General features: G+C 46.5%; 3 protein-coding genes across 3 annotated transcripts in view; 1 reads left to right on the top strand and 2 right to left on the bottom strand.

Annotated features, from left to right (window-relative positions):
* The window catches only part of LOC126568516 (transmembrane protein 222), a 482151-nt gene that overhangs the window by 404078 nt on the left and 51578 nt on the right, over nucleotides 1–26495 (bottom strand). The gene's annotated exons all lie outside the window — the stretch shown is intronic.
* LOC126567600 (putative transcription factor SOX-15) overlaps nucleotides 583–26495 on the bottom strand; it is a 50912-nt gene continuing 24999 nt past the window's right edge. Inside the window, exons 2-3 of the mRNA XM_050223816.1 lie at nucleotides 25465–26117; nucleotides 583–2564 (exon numbers count right to left, since the gene is read on the bottom strand). Of these exons, the coding sequence (XP_050079773.1) occupies nucleotides 583–2564; nucleotides 25465–26117 (2635 nt within the window). The remainder of the gene's footprint in view (nucleotides 2565–25464; nucleotides 26118–26495) is intronic.
* LOC126568257 (basement membrane-specific heparan sulfate proteoglycan core protein-like) lies at nucleotides 8135–9504 on the top strand. The gene is made up of 3 exons (XM_050224703.1): nucleotides 8135–8716; nucleotides 8777–8998; nucleotides 9067–9504. The coding sequence occupies exons 1-3, from the start codon at nucleotides 8135–8137 to the stop codon at nucleotides 9502–9504; spliced, it is 1242 nt and encodes a 413-aa protein (XP_050080660.1).

Genomic DNA, 26495 nt, shown 5'->3' with positions numbered 1-26495 from the left:
TGCTCGCACTTGTTGTTTGCGAAAGATAGAAAACCTTTGGTTCACTCGTGTTTGCAAGGGCATTTATATATTGATTCTTAAACTCATTTCCCACACACACACACACACTGATCGCATAACACATTGATCGTCGGAATGATCGATGGAATTTGTCGGTGGGTGCCAACGAATGTGTGATTGAGTGACGGGAAGTCAGACGCGATACTATCTGATTCCGAGTCTGCTTCCGGAACCGATTCCGACTCCGAAACAGAATCTGATTCCGAGCTCGATTCCGACAAAAATTGCATTTTACCCATCTATAGTGTGTGGCGTGCAGCTGATGAGTACGACTGACTACTACTTCTACTAGCATTTACAAGAGAGAGAAAAAAAAACACTTACACACTTAACCTAAGCGAATATTACTATTGCAGTACCGTAACGAGTGAATGAATGAATGTGGAAGGGTTTGTTGAATTTTTATGCTAGATTACTGAAATGAAGCTACCAACTACCACTATTACTAGCATTTTTTGGAAGAAGGGTCTACTATCTACACACAACTGAGTATTTCCACGTAGTGTCTGTAGCTCACGCACATTAGTTGCTGTAGCAGGTTTTACGCACACCGGCCAGTATGTTGCTAAACTCGTCATCCTTTAGCTGCTGCTCGTTGGCGACGTAAATGTCCGCCATGGTACCGTTTGGGCCGAGTGGATGAACGCCATGCTGGACGGACACGACCTGAGCTCCATTACCGGCAGCTGCGGCAAGATGTTGTGCGTGTTGAAGCTGTGGCAAAGCGTACAGTGCTACCGGAGTTGATGGGTGTTGATGTGACGCCGGGCCTCCTCCACCTTGTAGCATCACGTCCGAGAGCTTAGCGATGCCTTGTCCTCCGTTTGCCGATAACGATAGTTGATGGGGCTGTTGGTGTTGATGCTGCTGTTGGTGTTGCTGCTGTTGATGCTGCTGCTGCTGCTGTCCCTGATGTTGGGGAGACTGATGAGCGAGCACCGCACCTCCATAGCTGTAGTACTCGCCTTGCGATAATCCATAGATGGAACCACCGGCGGGTGAGGATGCCGCCGACTGATGATAGGACGCACTATCGTACCCGTTGAAGTTGTGATTGCTGTCCGGATACTTTAGATATTTGTCCAGATCGCGGGCATCAACCGCATCCACATCCTGGCCGGGCAGGGTGTGCGTTTCGTACATGATGCCATAGTCTTTGTAGGCGTACGAGTACGTCGGCAGTGTTCCGTTCGGTAGCGATGCCGTCCCGTAGTAGCTATTGAGTTGATCCTGCTGTTGCTGCTGTTGCTGCTGGTGCTGCTGCTGCTGCATATGCTGTTGCGCACTGCTGTTACTAATCTGGGACATCTGCGTGTTTGCGGTGGACACACCAGCGCCCAGCAATCCGTTGGAGTTTTTAATCGGATTCTGAGCACCTGTGCCGCTATTGCTATTCCCACTACTGTGATTGTTTGTACTGAGATGCGGACCATGGCTGCTGGTCGTCATGGTGGTCGTTCCGAGTGTCTGGTGATCCTCGGACGTAGCCAACGGTGGGAAGTAGGTGCCAGTCACAATGTGACCCTGGTCCAGAATGCTCCGGTTCGTGCACATTACGTACATCCCGTTCACCATGGCGGTGGTTGTCGTCGAGCCGGAACTTACCGATAGGTAGTTGCGCTTCTCGTGAAGTCCTCCTCCGTTGACGAGCTGACCTTCGTACGTGTACCGCTTATCACCTCCAAGCCCGAATCCTCCATACTCGCGCTTCACCAAACCCTCCTGTTGGTGATGTTGATGGGAATTCTGGTGATGTTGCTGTTGCTGCTGCTGCTGCTGCTGCTGATGTGAATGATGCGTCTCATGATCGTACGCATGTGACGGGAAGGTAGCCGGCAACTTCTGCTCACTCTTCACCCCATACACCCCATCGTACGTCAGCTTCTGCTTGCTCTTCAGGTCATCGTAACTGCCCGCGTGCGTGGAATGTAGCCCACCTCCAAAGCCCGGTTCCTTCTCCAACTCCAACGGACTCATCTCAGGTGTTGGCAGTGCGGACGATACGTCCTCCATCTTCTGTCCAGCCGCATCACCGTTCGTCGAAACTCCTCCATTAGCAGCAGCTGCGGCTGCTGCTGCCGCTACCGCTGCCAGTTTGCGACTTCCGACCGTCGGTGGGACAGCGATCGGTTCCGGGCTCTGGGTGGGGCTCGAGTCAGGTGTGTTGAGTGCATTGTTGCTACCGGCATAGTAGTGCGGGTTGTACGTGAACGGGCTCATACGCTGCGAAGAGTCACCCTCACCGTAGTTCAGCTCGCTCGGGGACGAATTGTTGACCGTGAGGTTTGCTCCAGCTGCCGAACCTTGACTGTTTGCCGTCGGACCCGTTCCGAGAGAGCCTGCCGTCGGTCCGGTCCCTGGACCTGCTCTTGCTTTGGCATGCTTTCGGCGCCGTGGACGGTACTTGTAGTTCGGGTGTTCGGTCATGTGGATCACTCGTAGCCGTTCCGCTTCTTCGACGTACGGACGACGATCCTGGGGCGTTAGAGAGCGCCACTTTTTACCTTTGAAAGGAGAGAGGGAGATTAAGAGACAGTAAAACTATTAATATTCTTTATCAAAATGAGCATTTTTTTAGAGGAAAGTATTTAAAGAATTTTCCAAAAAATAATCCATTCTTCAACTCTCGAACTATAAACGCAATCCTTCCCAAAAAAAAGAGTCGTCTAATTGCGTCATCATTCTCTAATTCTGGAGCAACAAAGTAAAGACTGTTCCTCTTCACACTCACCCATCGCGATAAAGGCGCGTGCCAATTATATTCTGAAGCCATTAAGCTCATCACACAAACACCGAAAAGGGCGAAGCCAATGAAGAACAACAAACCACTGGCTAAAGAGATCTCATCCAAAAGCTTGGAGATTCAATGTTGGGTGCAGTGCAGCAAAATAAAAAAAAACCCGGCAAACACCGCCCGAGATGAATCGATGATGCTGACGGTGAGGTACTACCCTCGCGGTACGACCTAACACCCAAAGTTTGCGAATATTATTCTTTCGCTGTTCCATCCTTCCGCACTATGTAGAGGTGCCGCAACAAACAAAAACCAGAGGAGCAAAACGCCCGCCGACTTCGACTTCAATATCGTCCGCTCGTGGGAGAGTAAATTATGTTCTGGCGATAAATAATTCTGCCCTGCACACACACACACACACGCGCGCGCTGGCGGTCCTTCTGGGCGGCATTTATCGCTCTCGTCTGCTTTCGCCTTTCAAACTCACTATCAGGCAAGAATCGCACACACATGGTCCCTGAGTCCCATGCCTCGTCTGGCTGCTGTTCATTTCGAGGCGTTTTTTTTTTTTGTATTTATCTCCCTGACGTCCAAGTAATCGGCCATCGGGTGATGACACACGCGGTAGAGCAACGGCACAGCACCGTACCACACCGATGCGATGACATTGGTAAATTAAGTTTGACATTTATTATCAGTGCGGCATATGCTGGTTGGTTTGTTTGCTGCCGGTTTGCCGGTTGAGCGCAGTTGAGCTCATAAATCTGGCGATTGTTAGCGCTGCAGCAGCCGTAAGCCGCTCTCGGTATGGCTAAGGTGGATGGCGATTCGTTTCGGTGCTGTCGAATTCAATTTAGCGGTAGACTTGGGGTTGAGTGCTTGATTTACCGGGCTTCCCAATTACCGAATCCTGGGCCCGGTGGCTTCCGCTTCGTTCCGGTTGGGCTGATTATCACCGGAGCATTCCGGGGGATACGACGAGATCACGGCATCTTGTTCTGATCGAATTTCGCCCCAGGTGATGCATTTAATTGATAGTCTAGAATTATGCGATGATGGCCGCAGTGAGGGCTTTACAGCCACAAGACCATGTGCCCCAAATCAGGATAGTCTAATCTCCAAACATTGATTACTTTTGGGTTCTCTGGACACATTAGCGAAGGTAATTTTCATCCCTTAATAGCCTTAAAGCATGCATATCCTACGGACGAATCTACTTAAGCCACTAAATGCATTCGATCAGAGCGTTATGGCAAAGCGAGTGAACCTGAGATGTCTTTAGCTGTCACCCTGTCAACCGTAGCTGGCAAAAACAACGACCAACAAGCGCTCTAACAATCGAACAGTTATGGGACAGTAAATTTGTTTATGCTTTCTCATACCCTTTCGCCGTGCCGCTGGCTAGCTATCCCGCGAACTGAGCTCTCCACGTACATGGAGTAATATGAGACGTACCGAGAGTATAGCCCTACCAAACAGCAGCAACAAAAATCTCGACACAAACCTATTATTCAAATAGACGTTGGCGTGCTGCTGCTGGCGGTCATTGTACCGTTGTTCTTTTCCCTTCCCTTCCCTGGTTCCCCCGTTTGCTGGGAGCACCCTTTTTTGGGCTCGTGCTAAATGGAGCTGGAACACGTGGTCAGCTTGAATATTAATGTTGCAATGTTGGTTGGTAGGAGGGCTTTTTGTCTGTCTTTGTGTGTGTGTGTGTGTATGTGCACAACATAAACGGAACATCACCGTAGAAAGGCGAGTGCTGGCGAGTGTCTTTTTTTTCTGTCGCTTCTTTTTGCAACAGCAAGCAACAGGTGCCCTCCGTCCGCAGATCGGTCGAAGACATGTTTTCGAGAACCGTTTGAAATGTTTAGCGGTTGTTGGATTGTTTTTCTTCCTGTTTTGCTGCTGCCGCGCAGTGTTGTGGGTGAATTTTAATAACGAAAAGCTCTGTTAAAACTCCTCCTCTCTTTATCCCTCTTCCTTCCTTCTGGTGAGCTAATTGCTTCTACGAGTCACCTTTCCTTACCATCGATCGCAAGGGACTTAAAATTCATCGCCACGAAAAGAAAGGTGAATCATGCGCTTTTTTTTTTTTTTGGGAAGGGTTTGCCTCCTGTACGATTTTGATCGTTGCTCGATGATTAATGCTCGAAGATGCTACTACCATTCCGAAATGGCGCATGGCGGGGAACAAAAAACAATGGCTGGTAATTAATCAACAATTACATTGCCCGGTCGGTGGCATCACGCAGTAAAATTGCCTCTTTTAGCGAGCAATTTGAGCTACGATGAGTTCATCATCGACTCCATCCAGTCGCGAAAAGGAGTTCTTGACTGTAAAGCCAGACACAGGCGCGTAGAACTCTGCCTTAAGTCGGGGAGGTTGGAATCTCGCTACACCATCCACACTTAAGTTTATTATTAAGATCCTTTTTTTCTCTCTCTGTCTCCCTTCCTTTCCCTCTATACCTCTTTGCTATCCTTCCGCTGCATTGATTTAGCAAAATCCGATTGAGCGTGACTAAAAGCGCGTAGGAATTATTGGGCGAGTGGTGAAGCTCTAATCGTACATCTTGCACTTCATCGCCAATTAGCGTGGCATAAGCGTGCAGGGAAGCAATTATTTTTGCAATTTTCTTCCCTTCTCGCCCTCCTGGGAACGTGGAATGTCGTGTACGGCGGCGTGACGGAGTAGATGTCATCTTCAATCGCCGTGTGTAGGATATGCGTCTTGTTTTTTGAAGATGTATGAGTGCATATTGGTTTGAAAGATCTCTTTCAGGAGTTGTCTTTGCAGCACAATTTTGCCATGGAAATTCAATTTAATTACACTACAAATTAGAAACCGTATAAATTCAACTGATTTTATCTCCACTCTCTTTTATATGATGGAATTTATTTATTTATTTTAAGAAAGTGTTCTGGAAACAACTCAACAATTCAAAAAAAATCCTTTTACCTTAAAATAGGACCCTAGATTCCCGCGCGGCCTGGTCGTGTATGCGACAGCGGCGCCGGTCTTTAATCTGCAGGATCGGAGTTCAAATCTCATCCAGACCAGTCCTCCCGTAGTGAGGACTCTGACTATCCAACTACGTGGCATCGACAAGTCTAGTAACCCATTCTATGGCCAGCGTGACCTTAGAGGGGTCATTAAGCCAAGAAGAAGAAGGACCCTAGACTCAGCAAAGTCCGCGCTAGTGTCTAGGCGAGAAACCGCTGCTGGGATTTTCAGGTGAGTTTAAATCCTATCCGGATCGTCCTCTGTCAGCATAGTCTAAGACGCGTATTGGAGAACGTTTCGTGCATTATTGTAGTCTTCTGGTTCGCAGAAGTTTGTGGATCGGATCGTAGAAGAAGCGCAAAGCCCGTAGTAGACATCCTGTGGTTCAAAGTGACGATCGTACTAAAGTAAGTGAACCCTTCCATCACCTCAAGATCGTCACCATCAACTGGTAATGGTGGCATCAATAAAGTCTACTGAGCCATTAGATGAACGGCAAGTCCTGCAGTCCTGAAGAGTCTTGGAACCGATTTGATCGTTTTAATTGAAAGATCTCAATGTTTCCTCACTATCTCGACTTTATTGGGAAAAAGTGTGAAAGAGTCTAGGTTTCATTGAATTTTATTCTATTATTATTCCCAATAAGACTCAATGGAGAATTTTTATCCGAAGCAATATCTGATCTCGTACGGTCGCTCTAGATAACATAAAAATTATCCATCCTAGCTTTGATGCCACAAGACCTCATACTTGGGGAACAAGAATACTGTCTTCTTAAACCAGCATGGACCGCTTCTCCAGCATAAAGTACTAATGGTGACCGAAAACCAAAATCATTCAAAAGGGACAAGAAAATTCTACGAAAGGTGCAAATCGATGGGTGCAAAGCATTTTTTTTTTATAACGACATACAACATTCAAGCCACAGGGCATAAGAGCGTTTAAGTTTTATTCCTTTTTTCGCCATATAATATACAACAACCGCAAAGTAAAAAACCCTCGAAATGAAAAGCATCACAAAATCGCAAGCATTTTGATGAGTTTTGAATTATTCATTCGATGCAGTTCGTGGCAAGCTGGTTGGCGCTCGACGTTCTGTAAGCTGGCGCAGAACTTTTGAGGCATTTTCTCTTCATTTCAATGGAGAGAGAGAGAGAGAGAGAACTGTATCGCAGTTGACACACACGCACATTGGGGGTTTTGGGGCGCTGTGGATTAAAAATTCTAATCAGCCGCCGGATTTGGTGTTGCTCACTTTTCCGAGAATGGAGCTGACGATTTCAGTTCAGGTTTTTTTTTTCGGACACGGGTTGGATAGTTTAAGCGGGACTGCAGGGACAAGCGTCCTGCAGAATTTATGATTCCTCTCCCCCTCCCCCTCCAACACCAAAACAAACCGAAACTCCTCAACAAGTACAAGGGCTTTCGGGGTAACGAGCATAACTGAATGTCATTGCTCCGTTTCCGCCATGGCGCCACACGTTTTACCTCTTCTTGTCGTCTAATGTTTGTCCGTTTCAGTTTAAATAATAAGGGATAATCCACCCGATCCTCGCGATCCTCTGGCCTACCCCAAGGCCCCATGAAGGTAATGATTTATGGATCGGGTTTTTTGGTTGCTACTTTTAATAAAAATCTAATAAAGTACCCGTGCACCCCCTTGAGCGATCCCCTTGCGCCACCACCAGTCACGATTTCGACAAATCAAATTCGAAAAAATAGGCATAATAAATCAATATTCGAACGCACCGCACCAGCGTACGAGGGAAATGGGGACCGTCACCCGAAAACGCACACGAAAGTGCGTGCCCAATCAGAGCCGATGAACGACGGCTAAAACCATGCTACAAACAATTGAAAATCGAAACGAAGAACACAACGCACGCGTCGGTAAAGAATCGTTAATAGACTAACGCCTTTTGCGGCCGAAACTGGCCGGGTGACACGCGCGGGCTCGTGCTTACTGTCGATCCCGCAACGATCGGTTCGAGCGGCATTTATTGCGTCTTCCTAAGCTAAAAAGGCCCTTTGATTTGGCCGGGGTACAACAGAAGAAATCGACGAGTCGGTGGAAGGATGGGAACACATTTACCGCTTTTCCGGTGCGTTGGATGGAATTGATATTTTGAAGTTTGATCAACTTACATCGACAGAATATCAGAATCACTAACAAACAGAGGGAGAGAGAGTGAGGTTATGTTGATATGTTCCCTAGCCTTATCCAACAAACGAATATGAGTCCCGTCGCGGCGACTATCATCACAAAAACAAAACCCAGATGCCCATCCGGGAACGATCTGCGTCGCGTTATCAGTCGCGAAATACCAGTCCCAGCTATGACACACAAATGGCTGCTCATTGTGGTACTAACTGTTCCAGCCGTCAGTGTCATCGCTGTCGATAGAACACCTCTAAGATACATCCCGTTCCGGTGTCGAAGTGGTATATCCGTCTCGCTAACGTTCCGTTGTGATGGATTTGCTCACTGTCCGGACGGATCGGATGAGGACGGATGTGTGGCTGCATCAGTGGTGCAACGTCCCCCCGAGATGGTTAAAGTTCGCGTCGGCGAGTGGATGAATCTAACCTGTCAAGGAGCTGGCGTTCCGCCTCCAACAGTACGTTGGAAAATGAATGGAAACGAGCTGCTGGATCCTGTTTGCGATTGGATTACGGAAGATGGAACCGGACACTTATCCTGCCGGATGAGGCTGATCGATACGGGTAATTATTCGTGTCATCTGGCACATCCACTTGGGATGGTTGATGTCCAGCCGGTAACGATGGCCGTTGTGGAAGGTAATCCTTGTCCGAAAGGAGAGTTTCTAGCCGGCGAGGAACACGCCGAAACATGCATCAAATGTTTCTGTTCCGGTGTGTCTGAGCTGTGTCATAAGTTTGAGCTGTTTCGATGGAATGTAAGTCCCTTCGGAGAGTAAAAGACCAAATTCGTTAAGTCGACTCCTGCTCCTCTTTAGTACACGATGGCAATGAACGATTGGAAAATGGGATTTGCTACGTGGGACGGCCATGGACCGGTGGAAACAGTGAAGAGTATCAAAGAGTTCTCTGCAAATCGTACCCTTTACTACAGCCTACCGTATCGATTTATTGAGCATCAAGTAAAGTCTTACGGAGGGTATCTACGGATTCCACTGGCATCAGACGCACTTGACGAGATTCCAGACGTTATTCTAATGGTTAGGTGGAACGTTTATTGGATCTCTGATGACGGAAGTGAAGAGAACACTTTTCTTCCTAATTTCAGGGCTACAACAGAACCATCGTATACAAGAAGAACCCCACCAATACCGTCTTCAATCGAACGCTTCAAATTAAGCTCCAAGAATCAAGCTTCATCCACCAAAATGGCTCTTCCCTCGATCGTACCGACTTCCTGACGGTGTTTGCCTACATTGACCGATTTCTGATTCGCATGCGCCCAACAAATGGACGCTTTGAGCCAAGCGAACAGAGCATCGTGATGGATTCTGCCAGTGACTATCAGCGTGGCATAGGCCATGCTGGTCACATCGAACAGTGTCGCTGTCCGGTCGGGTTTCGTGGTACATCTTGTGAGCGATGTGACTTTGGCTACAACCGGGCGTTTATAGGACCACCGATGGGTTTGTGCATGCCTTGGGAGTGGCACCGGAAGCGATACGTCCCCAAGAGTACTACACCAAGAACTTACCATTACGTGTAGATGGATGTTAGCGAGTAAAGGGTTTAGGAGAGACTTACCTAAAAATAGACGAGAAAAGAAAAAAACGTTATTAAAGTATACAATTTATGGTAAACATAACATTGTAAATCGATTAAAGTTCTTGAATGACTTGTGTGCATTTTATGGTATGTTGATCTTGAATCTTCCTCCTTTCTACGTCATCCAGCTCCTCTTCTTCTAGCATATCTCTCACTTTCTTGCCCTTTAGCCGTTCCGGTTCGTGGACTGTTGGTGAGAAATTTTACCCACCCTGGGAAAATTTCACCCCGAACCGATCCGTCACCCTTCCGTGCGTTTGTTGTGCGGGCGCAAATGTTTATGTATGTGTGTATCTACCTTTCACCCACACCAAACCGAAGGGGTGTATTTGTAGTATCTTGAGGTTCAAAACAGCACATCTTAACAACAACAACGTAAAGCTAACGGGTAAATAAAAGTCTTCCCTCATGAAACTCCCTCACACCGACACCGACGGGGCGTCTTGGGTGTCTTTGGATCAAAAACATTCCATCCAGTTTGGGCTGGTGTGCGTGTTTTTCTTCCCTTCCCTTCGCGAGACATTATACGGGTGAACGAACCCGAGGAAGTGTGTATGTTGCGCCAATTCCTTCCAGCGCTCTTGCTGTCTTGCTGCCCGCTCCGGCGCTTCCCCTCATAAACGGGGCGAGCTGATATTTCCGTTCCAGTGAACACCAGGTGTCTTCACTTCCGTCCGGATGTTCCACAATCCTCATGCAAAAGAAGGTAGCCGTGAGAGGTCTCGGTACGAGTTTTCGCGCGACTAGTCGTCTTTTTCATAGATGGATCCACATATGTGGTGATTGGGGTTTTGTTTTCGCTACTTGCAACAGCTCCAGACGACCAGCAGCACTGCTCTCGGCGGATCTATGGTACGTTTCTTAGCGCGAGGATTAATTGCTAGCTCGCTACGTTTGTAAATCTTGACCACCACACGCTTCACTGAACCGGAGAATAGCACACAACACATCGCACCCGAACACGGTTCAATTAAGACGGCCGTAAAGGGATGTCTGCTTGCTTCACGCTTCAGCCGAGAGTGTGGGAAAAACGGGCTTTGCTGCAGAAAGAACATTTGACGCGGTGGAAAATGTTTAACACACGGGCGGACATGTTTGTTGAGGTTGAGCTGCTGAGCTTGATTAAAAGCAAAAAATCGTTCGAAAGGAATCACTCAATAAATATGTTTCCACAAGAGACTTGGTACAAGGAACGTAAGCTGGACTCCACAAAAAAAAAAACAGACGACGAAACCTGCCTGTCAGATTAATTTATCTTTCATCGAACGCTAAAAACTGCTAAATTTGATGGGCTGCCGCAAAACAAAAAACCAGCATAAAAATCCAACAAATTCCATTCCAAGAAATCGTCACACGTCCGAACGCTCCAACGTCAGGTGATTGATCGACATCGATCCGCAAACGCAAAACGCAACCCCAAAAACGAACCATACAAATACAGCTCCAGTTCGCTGAAGCCCGGCTTGATTTGTAACTTCCTTTCCATTGGTTTTTCGTCTCGTGCGCTAAGACGACGCAATTGATATTTGACAAGTTGCTCCTAAAGGCCACACCCAGCCCGCAAGATGATCGTGCGTCCCTTGGACGCATCTGATCTGACATCAGCCATTTGGTCAACTCGCTAGGCTCGAAGCAAAATCACGTTCTGCTGAGAGCCGCCACCGTCTTGTCAGCAGCGATCGGAGTCGGCGCAAACCCGGTAGCCAGGCACTGTCAGTAGCAGGCAGGTTGATTGAGGATTTGAATCTCCCCATCTCGATCACATCGAAGACAAATGTCAGTCAAATCAAGGTAGGGTTTAAGGTAGATGGAGCGGCGAGAATGTTCCCGATCTTACCCTTACTCCCTTCATGCGTTTGAGGATCGAATCGAAACTTGGCAACAAGTTGTATGTGTGTAGTTGTGCGTATACCTTCGAAATGTCCAGATGAGCTTGCGAGACCGTAATTAAGCCGTCTTTACTGCAAATTACCTACAATTGCGTTGGGTTGCGTGGAAATGTGTGAGGTGGAAAATTATCGGCATCGGTGAGATGATTTCATCGATTATGCAGCTGCGAGACACCGGGGCGATTTTGTGTAGATCTAGGCGATTGATCGCGTGCAAGGATAGGAGCATTTTTTTAAAGACAGACTTTTGCTGGAATTGAGAAAATCGATGCCAGGCACTCAGGCCTGGGTTGTTCGGAAAATGATCAGCACTGATCTTTATCAAGAGAACGCCGTGTTGATAATGAATTGCTGGAAGGTAATCAACGGTAAGAGTAGAGTGTATCAGAGTATGAGTTATTGATGAGTTGTTTACCATTTTTTAAGTTTCTTTTTCACACAGCAGCAGGAAAAGACTTTATTAAACCATTTCCGCTTGCCAAAATGAAGCCATTTTCTTCCAAATCTGTGAGCTTTCCTTTCCTTTCCTGCACAAAACACACCACAATCATTGTAGGCGAAAACGATTAAACGACTGATTAAAAGGTCGCACCATAAATCATTGTTCAGCACTCATCGTCGCATCATCCTCGACTCGCTTTCTAGTGCAGGTCTAATCCGGCGTCCGACAATTATTTCGCCTGGGAATTGTGTCAATGCGAGCTGTGTGACCTCTCTCCCGTCCCGAGATCTACCAAGTTGGTCCGGGAAAAGGGCGTGAAAAATGGTTTCTCGATGTAAATGAGGATGTGCTCCCGTTTGATGGACGACACCAGTTCTGTCGTCGGTGATTGTGATTTACCGCTAAAATATACCGATAAGTCTTGACGAACAAGCCCTCGGTCCTTACCGGCAGTGAAGGATATAACAAATTAGTCTAATATCCTAGGACCTAAGGCATTCATAATTTGGAGAGAATAAAACATGAGGCTTATTTGTATTTTTGCTGATGACTTTTATCCAAATACACTACTTTAACAACAATTCTCGACACCTCCAACTGAGACAGACAGAAGAAGAAAGTAGAGAGTACTGTGCTCTTGTTTCTCTTCGTCTTCGGTTGCTTGTGCTCAAGCAAAACATTTAATTAGCATAATCTCCCACGCGACGCAACGCACCAAAACATCGTTTTTTTTTTTGAGTTCGTGCCCAACAAGACTCGCGCCACACCGGTACACAAGTCAAACAACATAAATTTTCATGTACACTTTCTCTGCCCTTCCCTCTCACTCCTAAGCTGCTTCCTGAAGATCCCTCCCTGAAGCTTAGTTCCTCCACTAAATAAAAGGAAACCAAGCAGCTTGGAAGAGGTTCACGGTTGAGGATTAGACGGGCGTGGATTGCGTGCGGCCCAATCCCGGGACCCAAAACAATAGCAACATCAAAACGCACACACTTCAGCAACGCGGACCCCTGCCCCTTATCCAAGGGGAGCGGTCGAGGGAATCCGTAATGCGGAAGGTTTACTTTTAGTTTTTAATTTCCTCACCATGTCGTCTAGCGTCTTTCTCCGCTAATCGGGACGGCTCGATCTGATATTCAGTGCGTTCCATCCGCCTAGATGGGAGGTATGAAGATCGACCGATCGAGATTGTTGCACCTGCACCAGGTTGATGTGTATAGGGTAGCGGGCAAGAGATGAGATCATGTGCCGTTAGATGTTTAAAAACGCGGGTGGCGTTATCAAGCATCGCTTTCTAGTGATGGGGGCGCAGTTTTTTGCGTTTTGTTCGATCGGATCACGGCTACAAACTCGCGCATTCGCTCAATGTGGGTAGGATTGATTTTTATCGCACATCATAGACACACGAGGGGCACATCTTACAATGTATCTACTGTGCGCCTGTAGCGGAATGTGCTGCACAGCGCGTTTTCAAAGAGAATGCTTTCTGTTTAGTTGTTTTGTGTTGTTTACAGTGATATGAATATCTGGCAGCTGGCACAGCTATAGGGCAGAGTGGTCAGCAGTTCTAGGAGTCTTAGCTATCAAGCGGTCTGGTAGTCGTAAGGGTATCTCCTCGTCTTCTTAGTACCCTCCTAGTCGAAGCTGGTTCATTTACCAAGAGTCCTTAATATCCACGCTTCGTCCATCAAGACATCTTCAAGAGATCTTGCTAACTTCAAGGTGCCTTATCTATCAAGAGTCCTAGTAGTTGTAGGGGCCTCCTGGTCTGGGATTTATTTACCAAGATCCATTGCAATCGAAGAATCCTTATCTTCCATGTTTCCTCCTAGTTGAAGGTGAAGTCAGGAACAGGAGACCTTTTTCATATAACTTTCATCTACCAGGGTATGTCGCAGACATACAGGATACCGCTTTGGTACAAGCTTAATCCATCAAGAAACAGTAATGTACAAGGCCTCTTCGCCCAACTGTAATCTACGATGCCTCTTGACCTAAGATAAATTTTGCCATCCACGAAGATCCAAGAAGAGATTCAAAAAGGTATTTTCGCCCAAAGGATTTTGTTATGAAAGAGGTTTCACCCTGCAAGAGGTCTCCGCCCAGAATCCAAGAGTTCTTTCCGAGACAACCCTCCTAGAATCTATTCGGAAGAGACTAGCAAGTTTAGAGCGAAGTCACTGAACTTCAATATGTAGTTTTCAAAACTAATCTTAACCAATACCTCCAGAAAATCTTCTACTTCCTGTTTAGTGAGCACTCATGACTAGTTTCTTTGTCGTCATAGACTGAGACATGCAACATTTGACCTGCGTCACCGATGTAAGGGAAGAATTCAGAAGATATCGCATTGAACAATCTACTAGCACCGCACACAAAGTGACAAGCCGTGTCCCCGTGTCATCGTGCTCGTTGATGACGAATGACGGAACCGGAAAGTAAAAAAGATGGCAGCTTAATGTGTGCGTTGATAAGGAAGCAGAATTGAACTAGCATTTCATTATTTTTAATACTTGTAACACGACAACTTTATGAAGATTTTTTAAAAGCAAACTTTATAGCAGCTGTTAACATGGTCCATTCGGACAATCTTTTTCGCAATATCTATCCGCCCTCCCAACACACCCGACATCGCTCCGAATCTCATCTTCGATAATGTTTTCCAACTACGATCCAAGTGCTAGAGCTCTTAGCAGCCGTACCTAACGTATCTAATACTTCATCGTTCAAGTGTGACTACATCTCCAACACAGATCGGTAGGAAAATATCCGGAGAAAACAGCAAAAAATCGCGCAATACCCCGAGAGCCAAGCGAGCGAGTGCAGATTAGTTACCGCAGTAAGTATTGCTGCAGTTTCCAAGTGCAATTGCAGCGCACCGTTTCACGTGTGCTAGTACTATAATTGCACACTCTGCCTCTACATCTGTGTGTTTGTGTGTGTGTAAGGTTTTTTTCTTCTTTTGCAAAATATCCACCCCATTGTTCTCCGACGCAAGCGTCTTGTTGTTGTTCCCACAGTCTAGATTCTCTCTGTTTTTTTGTTGTTGTTGCGCCCTCTGCCCGCCATGTCCGTGTTGTTTGCTGCCTGATGTCTGATAGTAATTTTCGCGTGGCAGCGACAGACAGCAGTAGCAACAGCTGCAGCTGCTGCTGATGATGATGATGCTACTGCAATCCGAGCGATTTTGCCACCCAGCCATTCCGTGGCAAGTGCAACAACTGCAGCAATTGTAGCGCTCTCGTTCCTGGAGGTTTCCTAGCCCTCGCGGCAGCGGAAAGTTTGCACGCGCTTGTCTCGGGAGTGTTTAAGCGTAATTCGTCCGTTGCTAAATGTGTATTAACTGTAATGCGATTGCTGTTTTGCTGGCTTCTACGCCTCCCAAAAAAAAAAAAAAAAAGAACCGACCCCATCATCATTATCAATGGTGATGCTGTCAGCGGCGTAATGAGTTGCACATTGCATTGCGACATCCGTGCCTCAAACGAATCAACCACATACACACACACTAAGAAGGAAGCGTTTTTCTAAGCAAACGCTTCAAGTGTCATCCATCAGTAAGAATAGCAAATGTCAAGTTGCTGATGCGACTCTAAGCATTCTTAGCTTACCAACGTATCGAAACGAGCATGATTCATGTGATTCACCGCAAAAAAGCACACACATCGGGACGCTCTACAGGAAACGCCTGTAATTGAAATGCATAACACGGGGGGCCAGATTAAATCTACCTTTGCCCTACATTTGCGCCTCCAATCAGCCCCCGAACAAGCGCGATCGAGCTCGTCACACGGCGCACTGTACAAACCCAGGGACCGTGCTTCTCATTCACCCTCGCGGACCCTCCGAAACGGTACTTTTCGGGAACGACAGCATAACCGGATGCTAAAAGAGATTAATGTACATCCAGTACTCCGTTTGGCCACCACTATACCACCCATCCCATATGCTGCCCGGGCATTCACTGTGTCTGTGATGAATGAAAAATTAACTCCAACTAATCGATCGCCCTTCATAGTGCACACACATAAGCCTCCACTGTGTCTTCTATCTCCTATTTCCCGTTCTTTTTTTTTTTGTCTTCATTTCTCCCAATAAGCCGGGATCGAGTGCATAGCATAGACAAACCCATTCGAACGTTCTCCGTTCCTACCGTTTCGATTAAAAATTAAATTAAACAAAATTCTTACCCCACTCGCATACACACCTACCCAGGGTACGACGTACGACACGCAATATCGCTTATAAAATAAATTTTTATTTCCCTCTTTTGGCTTTGGGTGCGAGCGAGCGGAGGTGCCTTCAACGGCTCGCCGAATGCGTACGCTGGGCACGCTTTCGTCCGGAAAATGTTTATTTCAATCACTGGCAGCTGATCAGAATACGTAATACCCGGCGGGTCAGTGCTGTTGTACCATCCGTTCGTGGCACGTCTTCGCTAGGTTCTTCTATCCCGGTCGAGCTGACCCGTAGAAGGAGATTTCAGTTGCAATTATTAGAGTTCAGCTTCAACCAAAATAAATATCCTCAAGAGCACATATTTCCCGAAGAAAAAAAGGTTAGCAACCCTAAAGGGAATTGCGCAACACTAATGAGTATTAATCATGTTAGGCTTCTTTTTTTTTTTGGCATCCAAACACCATAAATTATGTGCCACTTTGTATCACAACAAGAGGAAGAATTGCAGCATGATCACGTGCGCAAGTGCCCGAGTGCGTCCGAAAGCGAAGCCACAAATTGAGGCAAAATTTATTATGTGTCAAAATGCATTTTTGTTCATTCAAGCGAGCTTCCGGCCCTTCAGAAACGGTCTTGCTGGACCTTTTCTTCCTTTTTTTCAGATTTCCATACCTTTCTTGGTTTGCAGAACTTTTTTGCCAGGAATGCCCCTTTACGCATCGCAATAAATTGCAATTTATTAAGGCGACACTCTACCGAGGTGCTGATTTGCACCCGTGAAGAACATCGAACGCATAAGGAACGGGCAAAAGCGGGCTGCTTGTCACAGAGGATCCGATGCCTGTTCCACCGCCAAATTCTTCCCGTCTTCGCGTTGCCCTGTGGCCCACGCTACTGTTCGATGGTAATTTTGCGTGCTTTTCATCGTTAATTATCACCCAACGGTGTGTCGTCGTCGAAGGCGTCGGTCTGCACTCTTTGCAAAATGCCGGTAGGGTTGCCATTTTTGGGGAATTTTGCTGTCGGCAAAAAACTTCAGGCAGCGCCATCGGGTTCAGCAAGCGCCTCCAACCCGATACCGATGAACGCCCTGTGTGTGCGCCAAAGTGTGCGCGGTTGTTGCTTTATGGCGATATACAGCGCCCTTCGGAATACCAAAACAGGGGGCTAACCTAACTTTTTAGCAGCTTTGGCAGCAGCTTGTATGGCGATGTGGCTTGTGTGGCGCGTGTTTGCGAAACCATACGGAAAGGGGAAGAAAATATGTTTATGTACTTTATGGCGCAGAAGCGAAGGCAACTGAAAAGCGAAATATAACGCACACCGCCGCTTGGTTGGTTAGGAAGCAACGATGTGAAGTTTGGCGCTGATCGATCCCGCACTGAATGAAGTGATCGTAAAATTAGCGGGCGTTGAAAACATATTTATTTTCTGTTAACCTTTTTTGAGCGTTTCTTGCTGCGAGCGATGAGTAGAAAATCAATTTTCCACACACGAAACGGACATTGAGTTTTTATTTTATATATTTTATGAGGTTCGACGGGTGGTTAGGAGCTTCTCGGAGGTGACGAGTTTTTGGAAATGATTATTTCTTTTATTACTAGAGTTGTGGATCCGGTCTCTCTTGCTTTATGATAGTATTAGTTGAGAGTCAAGTTTGAATCGAGATTCTCAGCAGAACCCATTAAGGTCTTCGCCATTTTAAGTCTGAACAAGATTTGAGATTGGGAGGTCCTGGAGATCCGGATAGTTCAACTACAACGCTAAGGCTCGTGGTAGCACAATTCCTAAAAAAACCGTACTCCAAGATACCAAATGAAAGATCTTTTAGAATCCAAAGAATCCTTAGCATCAATTCTTAGTAGTAGAGAGATTTCAGAGCAAATACCACAAAATAATTGAAGAATCATCAGACAGCTCTAGATAGCAAGTGCTAGATGGCAAAGAAAACTAGACTTTGATATCCGGATTTATGTAACAAAAGTCCTACCTAGGTCCTAGCCACGACCAACAGTTTTTGGAGAGCTCCTGAGTAACTAAATAACCGCAACTACTGTTCATTCAATCACTGCTCAAACGCCATTACAGTCTTCCACTTGCTCTTAGCTTGCCTTCACGATGCTAACCTTCAGCTGCCGTCCTTCGCACAAGAAATAAATCTGCACAACGCAGTCACTCGCGTTTGCGTTCTAGGACTACGACCACCCGAACAGCTCTGCCGACACAAAACAACCTTGGCACGCAGATTCCCCGGCTCGCAAGCGGATGCAATAAATGTCAACGGAAATGTTAAAATGCACACCGAACCGTGCACGTGCTCTCGGCCCCGAAGGTTTCGAGCAGTCGTCATTCATCCATCAGGCCCTGTGTGTACGTCTTCGGGTAAGGAAGAATCGCAATCGAATCTCGGACCAGTGAAGGTTCCGACGACAAAATGGCAGCACCAGGCATCAGATATCGATCGCAAGATCGCGGGGAGTCAACAATTGCCCATTTTTAGCTACATTCTCGTCCCCTTTAGTCTGCGAATGTAAACGAATGTCGAAGGATTTGTAAATCATTGATATCGGTCCAGCACCCGGGCAGCTTATCTGTCGTGTGCAATCGAGCTGGATGGGCAGGCAACATGACGAACGAAGAGTGAATGCAATTGCGCCCATTAAGCCGGGCTCTCCCCGCTAACAATGCTAAGCAGGATCGATCTGTCTTCGGGATGGTTGGGCAGATCGTGTGAGTGGATAGGGCGAATTTTTGCACTACACCATCATGTTTGCGCCCTTTTGCGCCGATTCGAAATGTGATCTAGGAAGTACTCCGTGTAAGGCATTTGACGAGCAGCGTTGATAGATCGCCTACTTTAATAATCTCCATCTTTAGGAAGAAACAACAGCAACAAGCGTTTAAATCACCGAAAGGCAGCGAGATTCTGATTCTTGATGGCACAACCATATACTCTGGATCACAAGTGTGCTTCAAGTGAGTCGGATTTGATGTCGATAAATGTTAATGTCATCCTTCCTTCCTCCTTAGTCACGGTTTCACGGCTTCTTCTGCTGCCCAAAAGCAGGCAACATTTGGCATTAAAGCTAATGACGCGTCTGCGTTCTCTTATTCGACGCAATTGAACGATCTTTTCGAGGGGTCGTTCCGGCAAACTACGAGCCACGAAATAAATCTAATTACGGCACCATTTTTTCGACGTCTTCTTTATCTTCCAGCGAGTGGAAGACACATGAAACTTAATTTCAACCCAATGAGAACATCTATTAGCGCCCTACCGGGTGAACATCCGTGAACGGGTTTAGATACGGTTTTATACTTCTTTCCAAACTCTGCACACCACTCACTCACTAGTTGGAGGTGATCTGTGCCTCGGCTACTATTGCTTAGAGGTTGTAAGCTAAACGGACAGACACACACACACACACCACACAAGCAATCACGGCCAGACCTCAAAACCGTTCAAAACACGCGGTGGCCATTTTGGGGTAAGATACCCGCGGCGAGATCCGAAAAAATCTTCCTCCCGTGTGGAGGTGGGTTTGGTGGTCGATTTCGTCGAAGCAATTATTGGTGTCTATCTTTCCACGCCGACTAAAAAGGGGGTGTCTATCTGTCGTTCATTAGTGAAGCCCCCTCTCGGTGGCCAGGTTTGGAGGTTGTGTGAGTTGAAGAAGAAGAAAAAAATCTGTTCCATTTCGAAACTCTGCTTTTCTGAGGTTTTACGAGGCCTTTTTTCTGCTTCAACTTCAGCAGTCTGTGCCGTAACGGAAGAGCTTTTTTTTTTGAAGCGGTTGAAACTATACTCTCCTCGGCAAGAAAGTGGGTTGGTACTCGTTTGGTGGGCAATGCGAGGTTGTTTTTGAGTGGTTGCGATGGGGGCAATGGAAAAAAAAACATTAACTTCTTTGAGTCTGAGGGTCCAAGGAAAAAAAATGAACGCCGACTAATGAACTATCCGGTGGAAGAGCATGTCAAAATTCCTGCATTTAAGAAGAAGTTTTCTCCATTTTAAGCGAAATCATGTGATACTGTAATGTATGAATAATTTATTTATCATTTCAAAGAAATTTCTTAAAATTTCGATACTTTACTCGTTTGACATGTAGAGGGCACTCTGTGGTATACTTATGATTTTCACTGGATAAAGATTGGCGTAAGTTCTGATAATAATTTATACAAACGAGCAGAGAGCAAAGCAACGCATATGTCAAACTATCGATAATGGAAGATCCAGACTGAATCCAGAGCTCTGTAGCGAAATTCACTCCGAGCATGACTCTTATAAATATGGCCTAGACGGATCTCTTTTAAGATTTGCTTTCGTGGCAAGAACTCTTCGATTATATGGTTTCTTGGTATATGAAGCTTGAACGAGTAAGATCTGCTGACTACAAGACCTCCTATACTTTCGAGTTTGTTTTGACTGAGAAAGCTCTTGATAGAGAAGCTTGCACAAACAGACTGCTTGTTAGATAGGACTACGAGAACTCTTGGACTATGAGGACTCTTCAATTGTTTGGTCTCTCGGTACATGAGGATTTAACGAAGAGGTCGCTTCGAAGATGAGGTCCTTTGAAAGACAATTAGTCTTGATTGATAAGGACTCATCGATGAAGAACCTCCTTCAACGAGGAGATCGTTTAAATTATAGCATATAGTCTGTAGATCTCTTGAACGACCTCCTTTGGCTGCTTACCTGTGCATGGATAATATTTGGGGAATATTATGTTAAAAAACCTTCACCACATGGAAGAATTCCTATTCAAAAATAACAACTTATTACGAGATTCCTCGATGAAAACATGCCAGCGTGGCGCCTGTTTGTAGATTTAATTTTAATTCTAATTAAATTTTAGGGATGGTGATTTATCTTCAATCCAGGCCAGCCAGCACATGTGGGGTACCCACACCCTGAATATCGCTGCTTGGTGCTCCGGAAACGGCCTTCCACTTAATTTAGTTGTTTCTTTCTTACCTTACACATCTCTCTACCTCTCCCTCTCTCTCTCTTTCTGTACTCTACTCTGCTTGTGCAATAACAGCATTGATGACATCGAACGTATCGTACGCACGAGATCGTCGGCAAGTCACAGCCAGGGTTCGTTGTTTGCGTTCTTCATCTCATCCCACCCTCATGCGTCCTACCCTTCCATGCCCTCGCACAAAACGGCCACGCTTCGCGCTTGGTTGCATCGGCCCCAAAAAAGGAAGGGATCGTCATTTCCGGCTTCGGTTGCGCCCTCTTCAGCTGACCGCCCGGAAACCCCTCCCCCCCCCGCGCTCTCTTCATCCTAAAAAAAAACTGCACCCATCCATCACCATCGGTCGATTTTGTTGAAGCAATCGAGGTGGTGTGTTTTTACGCGTTGCCTTCTTTTAAGCCCAACCCGAACTTTACGATGACGAGAATTTAGGTTGATCAGTTTAGACTGAGGGTGGAGGGAGAGGGGGGACTTTTTTACGCCTAGTCTTCTTTTCCATTCTGTTTTTTTTTTTTCTGTAGGGGAATTCATTCATCACCATCACCGATGTGGAGCGATTTTTAGTTCAACCGAAAAGCTCATTTGCATGTCGCTTGATCGGTTGGATGATTCGAGTTCCCCCCCCCCCATCCCTTCCCCTATCCAGCTTTCTGTCGGTGGCTGCGGTTCACGCAACATCGCATCAAAAACCGTCTGCAAAACCGTGGACTTGATGGATGGATTGGTTTCAAATGCCTCACGAAAGTGGCAGCGACCGGATTGAATCTCCGTGAAATCGACCTCGAAAAGCCGCGTCGGTGAGGTAAAAATCAAACTGCCACTCTAGTATTTTTGGACTTTATTCCGTCACCGTCGGGTAAGTTGGTTGTGTACCTTCGCGACTTGTTCAATGTGGGTAAGGACGCACGAGAAAGACGAAAAAACGAAGCGAATAATTAACGTACTACGCAGTAATGTAACCCGCAAAGCAGTAGTCATTTTGAGGAGGCTGTTTTGCCGCAATAAAATTGCTTCAATAATTACTCGCCCTAGAAAACTGGACCAGATTTCGAGGTCTGTCAAAATGGTTGCGTACCATCGGATAATGGTGCAATTCACTCTCTAATGACCTCTAGCGTGAAAATGGAAGCTATGATGAGAGGTTGCAGTAAGGTTCGGTCCAATATTGATGGCAGAGAGATCGCTTTATGTGCAATCTTGAAGGGGCCACTTTTTTCGCAAAAGAAGTCATTCAAAGCCTCATAATTCATGCATCCACCCCATTCTCAATAGTCGCGTAAAATATAAACTACCCTCAAGCATAGTTTGTACCATTACAAGCTTCCGTTTAAAGGCTTGCGGTCCTCCTCATTAGCTCGGTTACCCGTTGGCCGGGTTTAGTATCGTGTCACGACTAGCTCAATTTATTGCATATCCGCGATTAAAAACGATTAAACTGATGAATGTACGAATATATGCCGCAAACAAACCGACACTGCTGCCGAACGCCATTCTACCGTTTGCTTGATTTATTTGTAAACAATCTGATTTACAGCCAGCGCGACCCGAAAGACGTCGGCACCGAACAACCATTGCACCAACAACCCCAAACCTCAAAACGGAAACGTGCGCTTTTTTTTTGCTAATAACGAAAATAAAACGAAAGACTCACGCCTAGCGAGAGACGCCTGCACAAGCGACGAACCCGACGCGCGTATTTGCACGGATTGGACGCACGTACCGGTACCGGGGAAAATCATACACAACATTATGGTAAATCAACCAATCGGATCGAATTAAAAGAGGGCGGTGTCTATAATTGCCCGATTTGCTTTCTGCGGCGGATCTGCCCGCTCCTCGTTACGGTGAGAAGCTGTGAGAAGAGCGAGCAGGGGCACAATATGTGCTGCTGCGGAGCGCTGAGAATGAAACGGGCGCGTGCAAGTGAGAAAACAGAGAGAGAGAGATAACTGGATTACAAAATCGCTCTCGCGTGAAGAGTGAACAAGTGAGAGAGAACAAGATCGTGCTCTGTGATTTCTCACCTGCAGCATCTCATCTCATCTTAATCTTGTGGCAAAAGCAATGGAACGATACGAAGGAAATCCACGGCTTCTTTGAATCTTGCTTGGCTTCTTTGGAGTTTCAAGATTAACCGGAGTCTTCTTGAGCCCACATTACCAATCGGAAAACGAGTCACACTGCATTCGCCGTCTGTAACCGTGCCTTTCCATGATGTTCTCCATTGCAAATGTGCATTATATTCCCTTTGCTTAAGATCTTCTTGCCTGAGGACTCCCAATACGTAGCATGCCTTGGACGCTGTGCCATAAACAACAGCCGAGTAGGCAAAGAAATAAATATAAATAAACCCGAATCACCACTACAAACCGGGGGCCCGGTTACACACCCGGTACGGAGATAATTTATGCGGCACACTTGGCGGCCCTAATTGGAGTTCGAGCAAATCGAAGTCTTCGGTCCGCCCGGGTTTGGGGCTTTATTTCCAAGCTCGTCCGTCCTCAAGTTGTCTTTGCTTTGTATGGGAACAACGCTTCTTGTAAAAGGAAATGGCTGCTTTGATGGCAGAGAGCTCAGTCTTTTTTTTTTTGCTTCCCATTAGAAGTCGAATCAGTATGATGCTATAAAAACAGAAGACACTTTTTTATAGCATACAACTAAAACTCGTGGGGTGGTTAGTCATGCGTGTTTTGCCACCTACGCGGAATTTTTATCACTAAACCACTTTTTCCAAAGATGGATGTGTCATCCAATGTTTGGTCAAAACCATTTTACTAATCTTATCTATCAAAAGCGGCCGGGCCGGTTTAAGACTCGGTGGATTAAAAAACCATCCCGTGGTTTCGTGCTTTTGGTTTATGGTTTATGGTTGATTTGTAATTTTGTTGTTGTTGTGCCCTCCTCTGATCCAACCGACAAATTAGTCAACCTTTGTGCGTCAACCAGTAGCTCTACTAAACGATCTCTGCCCAGCAACGTGACAATTTCCTGTCCAACAGTCACAATCGATCGTCTCTAGGAGTGGTCACGTGGAAGATCATGTAATCATCAGCCACACTTCTTGTTCCACCTATTTCCAACCAGGTCAATTCAATTCTAACCCAAATGTCCTATCAATAGCTAATTTGTCGTTCAATTCGTTTCCGATCAATGTCGAAAATCTGTCAAACAGCCTCCAGCTGGGCCTTGCATACACGCAAGCAGGAAATTGTTCTCGTTTGCAATAGGATGGGATGGATTTTCATTTGATGTTTAACTCGCGTGTTAGGCCAGATGCGAGTGAGTCACCTTTTTACGTTACGTAAACTCAAACAGCAAGTTCTAGCACGAGCCGGGGGGGAGCAAGATCCATATCAGCTGGGAAATTTCGATAATAGTCAACACGGTTGACTCTGACTCATCGCCGAGAGCCTTAGATAATTGTGAAAACTTAAAAAATCCAACCTAACTCTTAGCTCATCTTCATCAGGTACCTTATACTCGAGCCTCTCAATAGTGTTCTAGCTCCGTAACGCTCCATACCTCATTAAACCATCCGAAGATCTACTGAGGTCGAGTGTAGCGAGTGATACGTAATGGGGTTTTATCGCTGACGATAAGATTGACCACCCTGCTGCTTACTGCTGTGCTACCTGTTACAGCGACCGAATGGTCATCCGGAATAGGGTGTAATCTTATCACTTGTGTACACTTCAAGACGAACCAACCAACTAAAAAAAAAAGACCACAACAACAACAAAAAACGTCATGCCCACGAGATAGAGGGAGCAGGAGCGACGGAGGACGACTTCTTGCGCCAGCTTAAGACAGCGTGGACGGTTCGATTTGGTGATTAAACTGATTGATTGGCCATTGATTGAGCACATGGGCCGGTGCTGGTAATGGCTGGTAAGGTCAGCGAGCGTACGGTACGCACCATTGACAGATGGGCCAGCAGAGTGTTTGATTGGAAAAGCCCTTTTACCCCGTTCGAACGATCAGATGTCTATTAGGCTGCGCCATTCGGCTGATAATGTAATGGTGTAGATGATGACTGCGCTATTTGGGGAAATGATGTCGACACTGTTGGATGTCGATCGATCTGCACGGGTTTTTGGTTAGAACGGTTGTGTAATACGTGAGATAAATTCCCTGACTGAACGGGCCTTGGAAGTCTAAACATGAAGTTGACCTATCTCCAAGTATAGTTCAAAATAAAATTTGATGATCAACTCCTGCTCGAATTTGCTTAAAGTTATAAATAGATCCGAGACATAAGAGTCCCACGGTGTTGTGTCCCCAGATTCACTAACTGACCTACCCCGATAAACTATAACGCTCGTCGACGACACACAACAACAACCCGTCGTCGTCGTCTACCGAACCTTCTTATCATTTAATCCCCAACCGGGCTTTACTGGGCTTACCTAGCATTTTGCTGAGATCGGCATTGTGCAGATCGGGATTCTCGTCTGCCAGCTTCTTCCGCTCGACCTTGGCCCACACCATGAACGCGTTCATGGGCCGTCGGATTCGGGCCTCCTTGGCACTCTTCAAACCTCCGTGTGGGCCAAGCTTGCCGGGACCGTGGGGACCACCGTACGCCTGCCGTTGATGCAACACACCGTAGTTCGAGGCACAGAACTCGCTCTGATAAGGACCGGCCGCAGTCAGTGCGTAGTGCCCTCCCCAACCACCTCCACCACCGCCCGGTTCGTCCTGGGGCAGAATGGTTGGCATCGGTACGTCCTGATGATGGTAAGGACTGTACTGGCTCATCAGCGGTGAGCTGGACAGCAGAGGCGATTGTGATTGAAGCAGGGAAGCGTTAGATGAGAGCAGCGGTGAGTGTGACTGCATTAGCGGTGAGGGCATCATGCCATTACTGCCTCCAAGCATACTAGGGCTCTGCGGGGCCAACATACTACCGTGCTGGGAGAGGGTAGAGAGGGGCGAGCTGGCTGCTGGATTGTGTTGCTGCTGTTGTTGTTGTTGCTGCTGCTGCTGCTGTTGTTGCATCGGATGAACATAGTCCTCGTAGTTCCGATGATAGCTCTGTTGCGATTGATGCTGAGGAGAACTGCAACAAAAAAAAACGAAAACAAGAACATCAGAATCAATTATCAAAATCAATGATTTATGGTAGCATCAAGGCGGCTCTTCAATAATAAAACTCCAATAAACACGGCGCGGCCGTTTGTTGGAAGAAAACCCTTCCAGTTACTGGAGTACTGAACCGATTCCCTAGACATGTTAGCTTAACGATAAGCAACGATATGGGTCACACGGTAGGTGACGTCGCCGTCGGTAATCGTGCTCGTCTTTCCCCATCCGTTCGTGTGGAGCAGAAGCTACTGAAGCGGTATGTCCATGTTTGCTCACTTTCGTGCCCTCGCTCGGCAAACATGGAGTGCTGCTCCTCTAGATAACGCACTAGGACCACCAACAGTGCTGACGT

Source organism: Anopheles maculipalpis, chromosome 2RL (assembly GCF_943734695.1).
Source record: "Anopheles maculipalpis chromosome 2RL, idAnoMacuDA_375_x, whole genome shotgun sequence".
NCBI lineage: Eukaryota > Metazoa > Arthropoda > Insecta > Diptera > Culicidae > Anopheles > Anopheles maculipalpis.
Note: the sequence above shows the minus strand (reverse complement) of the source record. Positions and strands in the feature narration are given on the sequence as shown.

Bases quoted from the DNA above. Each gene is read 5' to 3' on its own strand.
- LOC126568257 (XM_050224703.1), top strand. From the start codon at position 8,135: ATGACACACAAATGGCTGCTCATTGTGGTACTAACTGTTCCAGCCGTC. The intron at 8,717-8,776 runs GTAAGTCCCTTC...GCTCCTCTTTAG, and splicing joins TTGAGCTGTTTCGATGGAAT to TACACGATGGCAATGAACGA. The intron at 8,999-9,066 runs GTTAGGTGGAAC...TCCTAATTTCAG, and splicing joins TTCCAGACGTTATTCTAATG to GGCTACAACAGAACCATCGT.